This window comes from Gadus macrocephalus, chromosome 9 (assembly GCF_031168955.1).
Source record: "Gadus macrocephalus chromosome 9, ASM3116895v1".
Taxonomy (NCBI): Eukaryota; Metazoa; Chordata; class Actinopteri; order Gadiformes; family Gadidae; genus Gadus; species Gadus macrocephalus.
In genome coordinates, this window is record NC_082390.1 from 8761328 (window position 1) to 8767442 (window position 6115).

Here is a 6115-nt window from a genome sequence, read left to right on the forward strand (position 1 = left end):
TAACCATCACCCTGCCGCAAACACTACGCATTTGTCGGCGGTCACTCTTATTCAGTGACGCAGCGGGTTTATATTGTTTGTGTTTTTGTTTGGCTAACATCGTGACGCTCCCTGGCGCCACTTCACTTCGCTGCAATTTGTCAGAAACAATTTAGCCGCGCTGAGCTATAGCGTCAGCAGTTAGCCACAGCAGAGTCTGTACTTTAATGAAGGATCTGTTGAGACAGATTAGCATAAATGAGAGTCTGCGGCAGGGGCGCTTCATGCAGTTAGCCGGCCCACTAATTAAGCTGAGGTAAACATCGGGAAAAACGTTCTTCTATAGCTCTGGAGACATCGGCAACTCGGAAGGTAGAGAGAGAGAGATTGGCTTGAGTTGTCGAATTGTTGCGTAAAATGATTTTTATCCAATTTGAATCGAAATGAAGGGGGTTGTGTTTGAACGAGGGGAGCTCAGTCAGGACTGTGTTGAGGGTGCCTAGCCCCCCCATATTTCAAACACTGCATTTCACGGCCCTGTTCTACTTCTGACAGTCGTACTTGTTTAAATGCTCCATGAAGTGATGATTGTTTGCCTTTTATGTTGTTGTTGGTGTGTCTGTGTGTGTGTGTGTGTGTGTGTGTGTGTGTGTGTGTGTGTGTGTGTGTGTGTGTGTGTCTGTGTGTGTGTGTGTGTGTGTGTGTGTGTGTGTGTGTGTGTGTGTGTGTGTGTGTGTGTGTGTGTGTGTGTGTGGATGTCTGTTTAAACATGTTTGTGGGTGTGGGTGTCTACGTCTTTTTATCTCATTTCCATTCGTATGTATCTCGTACGATAAACTCGAAGCGCATGCCAGACGTTTATAAGGTGTTTTTGTTGTTTATCTGCTAAATGTATTCACACCAGCAGTGAACCTTCAAGAATCTCACATGATTTGTCACTTTTAAACATTTCAAGTAAACACATCCTGTCCTAGAGATGTTTTACTCCCTCAACATTTGTTCTGAATGCCTTCGGAATACATTTAGGAAGAACAAATGTTCCCTTCATTTGTGCTTGCAGCGCGGTAAACAAAATACTGCATATAATTACCGATATTAAAGCTGTCACATAAAGAGTTACAAAGTCGGAAATCTGCGTCTTTTATTTTTCGAGAGGTTGGTTACTCGAAAAACATCTGATAGGTTCACACATTGACACACACACACACACACACTCACACACACACATACACGCACACACTCACACACACACACGCACACACTCACACACACTCGCACTCACACTCACACACACACACACACACACACACACACACACACACACACACACACACACACACACACACACACACACACACACACACACACACACACACACTCAACACTCAAAAGGCGGTTCATTCCAGATCTGAGCGCCGTCGAGTGTCTCTGCTTTCCCGTCTCAAAACAGGGGCGGCTTGTTCTGACCTGACCTTTGGTGTGGAAAAGCACTGGGCTCGGGGAGGCTTGCTTGGGATGGAAGACACACTGACTCACTCTGTGACCAACCCCCCCCCCCCGCACCCTCCTCCGGTCAAAGGGAGCTGCTCACACACTCGTGTGTGCGGTGTCTTTGGACGGCTGCGCCTGCCTGATATTACTGTTGATGTTTTGGGAGCCAGTCGGCTCTCTCTTCGTGGGCCAGCGGACCAGACCGTACTCTCCGGTGTTTACGTGTTTTTTGTGTGTGTGTGTGTGTGTGTGTGTGTGTGTGTGTGTGTGTGTGTGTGTGTGTGTGTGTGTGTGTGTGTGTGTGTGTGTGTGAGGTCCATCTGTATGTGTCCTTAGGTTTGTGTGTGTGCGTTTGAATATCTTTAATTATGAATGTTTCTTTGTGTTTCCTTATGTTTTTGAACTTTTTGGAGCAGTATCCATCGATGTCGTTCTTCTCTGCCTGCACTGCATGTCCCCGAACCGCTAGGGCCCCACGTGTCCTAACCCTGGCCCCTGACCGGCCCCGCAGGCTAACCATTTCCCCCTCACCAGAGGCCACACATCCCCTTTGTCTAGCCGAGCCACGGGGCCGGGCCAAGAATAAAACCTGGGGGCCGAAACAACACCATCAAGCAAGGCAAGGGCCCTAATTAGAGTCCCGGGCACGCTGAGGAGACGGATAAAAAAGCAAGCCGTGGCCCCTGAAAGGTCCCCCAGGGGCCCATGCTGACGCAGCCTCCTGGCAGGAGTCTTGGCAGCCCCTCTCGGCGCCCTGTCCTCCTCCGCTCTCGTTCCGGGGCAATTAGCCGAGTAGTGGGCTGCTCCGCAGGCTTTGCCGCACCTCAGCTACGGCCTCCGTGGGTGGGGGCCCCTCCTATAAACTGTCTGCTCCGCCCTGGCGGTGATGTCATGGTGAAACACCCCCCAGCCCTGTGGTGCTGTCGTGGACTGGGAGAGGGTTGCGCTGGGAGAGTTGTGCTCGCGGGCAGGGCTCCGTATGAACCCATAGACACAAAGCATAGAGCCACAGGTCAGGAGCTCCGGCCCTCACAGAGACAGGGAGGATGTTTAGGGGAACATTGTTATTATACTATCATCAAAAGGTGAAGGTTTGAGACATGTTATTTATCTGCTCTCTCTCTTGCTCTCTCTCTCTCTCTCTCTCTCTCTCTCTCTCTCTCTTGCTCTCGCTCTCTCTCTCTCTCTCTCTCTCTCTCTCTCTCTCTCTCTCTTGCTCTCGCTCTCTCTCTCTCTCTCTCTCTCTCTCTCTCTCTCTCTCTCTCTTGCTCTCGCTCTTTCTCTCTTTAACTATGTGTGTGTTGTCTCTCTCTCTAACTGTGTGTGTGTTGTCTCTCTCTCAGCTCGGTACAGAGTGGACTGCTCCAGGCGAGTTCAGCAAGTTCAGGTCCCAGTCTTCTAAATCAGTACAGTAAGTACACACACACACAAACTCACACAGGCATGAACACGCACACGTACACACCTTAGCACACACATACACACAAACTCACAGACGCACGCACATGCATACACACGCACACCCACAAAAACACACACATACACCCGCAAGCATACACACACACACAAGCACATACACACACACACACACACGCAAAAACAAGTTAGATACCACAGCCTATAACCAAGGTAGGGGCGCTAAAAGCTGCAGTGGTCGACGTCTCCTAGCATGTTAGCATAGAGAGTGAATCGCCCCATTGGTCTTGATCAAGTGCATCCTCCTTATCTACTTCACACACACTTACAGGCATGTGTGTGTGTGTCTGTGATTAACATTCAGGCCTAGAAACACACACACACAAACAGACACTCACACAGACAAAGAGCCCATGCCTACTCGGCACATGCATTGTGCGCCCAGCGGTTGTGTTCATCGTGTGTGAATAGGCTCCAGCCACTCAGCTGGCACACATGGCTGTGTGAAGTGGCCCTCATGTCCAGGCTCCGCGGGAGCACTCTGAAGAGAACGTCTCCAACCCAGTCTGTCATATTATCTCCTTCGGAAGTCCGCTGCCATGCGAACGTAGAGGATACTGTTGGTTCAAGTGACTGCTAATTACCCTGATGTGTGCGTGTGTGTATGTGTGTTTGTGTGTGTGTGTGTGTGTGTGTGTGTGTGTGTGTGTGTGTGTGTGTGTGTGTGTGTGTGTGTGTGTGTGTGTGTGTTTGGTGTGTGTTTGTGTGTGTGTGTGTGTGTGTGTGTGTGTGTGTGTGTGTGTGTGTGTGTGTGTGTGTGTGTGTGTGTGTGTTGGTGTGTGTGTGTGTCTAATTCTTTGTTTTGGTGTCTCTAAATATGTGTGTGTCTGCGTGTTTTTGTAGGTATGCTGTGTTTTTGTGAGTGTACATGTGTGTGTGCGTCTGCAGATGCTTGTGTGTGTGTGTGTGTGTGTGTGTGTGTGTGTGCGGTTTTGTGTGTACGTGGGTGATTGTGTATGTTTGTGAGTGTGCGTGTGTGTCTGCGGATGTGTGTGAGTGTGTGTCTGTTTTAGGATGTGGTGTCAACATGTGTTAGTGTGTGTCTGTAGGATGTGTGAGTGTATGTATGTATGTATGTGTGTGTGTGTGTGTGTGTGTGTGTGGATCAAAGCCTTTGTCTGGGTGTCTAGGTTTGTTTGCACGCATGCATCCGAGTCTCGGAGGCTTACCGTATAAATATCTCAGCCCTCTCTCTGCTCCGGTGCTTATCTCAGGGTGGAGGGCTTCAAGTTTTCCTTTTAAGGACTCAGCTAAAAAGAATCCCTGTGCTCGGTGCTGCGCAGGTTGTTCTGAAGTCTCTGTGATTGTGAAGTCGTTCTCCTCGCCTGCTTCAATACGTCTGCCTTGTTTATCTGTTTGTGCCTTCGGAAAAAACCAGAAACACAGACTCAGACGTGTGAGAGGGTGTATTGAGCTCTTGTACTAAAACCTGCTTCAGTGTTGTCGTTTTTCTTTGCCCGAACACAAATGACCGGACCCAGCACACCCTTTACAATACACTAGCCCGGGAGAAACACACAAATGATGTGAACGACGTCAGGTAGTCATGATCACACACACACACACACACACACACACACACACACACACACACACACACACACACACACACACACACAGACACACACACACACACACACACACACACACACACACACACACACACACACACACACACACACACACACACACACACACACACACACACACACAAATTACTCAATGATCTACAGCACCTCACTGCCTCTGTCCTGAGAATTCAGCTCATGAATGTATTACATTAACTGCTGATCAGGCTCCATGACTAAAGATCCCAGTTGTTGTACTGCAGTTTATACAACAGGGCACTGAGAATTTCACACAATGTGCACAATAAATCATCTGCTTTACTCTATTATTCAACGAGGAAGCTCGTTAAGGAAAATCAAGATAGACGAAGCTATTGCCACTGCATTCAGCATACAGCTTTCTACCTGTTAAACAGTGACTCATTATCCAGAGAAGTACACAGAAATCCATACACACACACGGACACAGGCACATGCACACACACATACACACACACGTTCACAGGCAAAAAATACACAAAAAAATAAAAAAACAGATGCACATAAATCGTACCATTCTGAACCAGTTCCCATTAGGCCGATGAGGTTGTGAGTCCCACATAGCGATGTGTGAAACGCTCTCCTCTCGTTAGCCCAAGGCCGGGAGGTAACGAGGGATGAGACAAAAGGAGAAGGAGGGGTAGAAGGAGATGAGAGAGGGGGGATGGACGCGTCAGAGAGTTGCGTCAGTACCAGGGTAGTTGAAAGGTTCCCTGGGTTGTGTTCTCTGCGTGCACTTTCGTCAGCGATGACGAGAGGATAACTCTAGACAGAGCAGAGATAAAGGCAGGAACACGAGAGCATGTATACCGTCCTGGTTTCAACCTGAGTTTGTGTTTGCACTCTAGGCCGTGTGTGTGTGTGTGTGTGTGTCTGTCTGTGTGTGTGTGATTGCCAAAGGATAATTTGAGAAAGTGTGTGGTCAGTAAACCCTGACGTTCGACTCAGAAAGAAGAAAGAAAGCGAATCGGTCAGAGAGGTTAACCGAGATGGGAGCAGAGAGAGAGAGAGAGAGAGAGAGAGAGGAAGAGGGAGAGAGAGAGAGAGAGAGAGAGAGAGAGAGAGAGAGAGAGAGAGAGAGAGAGAGAGAGAGAGAGAGAGAGAGAGAGAGAGGGAGAGGGAGAGGGAGAGAGGGAGAGAGAACGGTAGAGTGAGAGATTGAGAGGGATTGAGCCAAAGTAAAACAGAGACAGAGACTAGAGAGTCTATCTCTGTCTGTGTGTCTAGGGCGTGTGCATGTGTGCGCATGAGAGTGTGCTTAATATGTGTAGTATAGCGCTACAGCCAACCAATGTGACAATCAACTGAAAAGCATTCTTGAACATTTCCTCTGACCTTTCGGTGCGTTCACATTTACATTTGCGTTTCGTCAATGCTGGTCAACAGATTGCTGCTCCCAGTAAGGTGGTGTCATACTGGTTGCTGAAGTCACTGGGCAGCTACCGGTATCGTTGTTAAACAGAAGTGTGTTCAATTGAAAAAGAGACGGACACAGACTCGCTAAAGATCCGATCATTTGTGTTCACCGAAACGGAGTGATAATCTTCTGTAATCAACAGCGT

At 48.6% G+C, this 6115-nt stretch overlaps 1 protein-coding gene across 1 annotated transcript in view; it reads left to right on the forward strand.

The window, feature by feature from the left end:
* Positions 1 to 5696, forward strand: part of b4galnt4a (beta-1,4-N-acetyl-galactosaminyl transferase 4a) — a 94893-nt gene extending 89197 nt beyond the window's left edge. Inside the window, exon 7 of the mRNA XM_060061703.1 lies at positions 2814 to 5696. Coding sequence (XP_059917686.1) covers positions 2814 to 2885 — 72 coding nt within the window. The 3' untranslated portion in view covers positions 2886 to 5696. The remainder of the gene's footprint in view (positions 1 to 2813) is intronic.
* Positions 5697 to 6115: the final 419 nt, after the last annotated feature.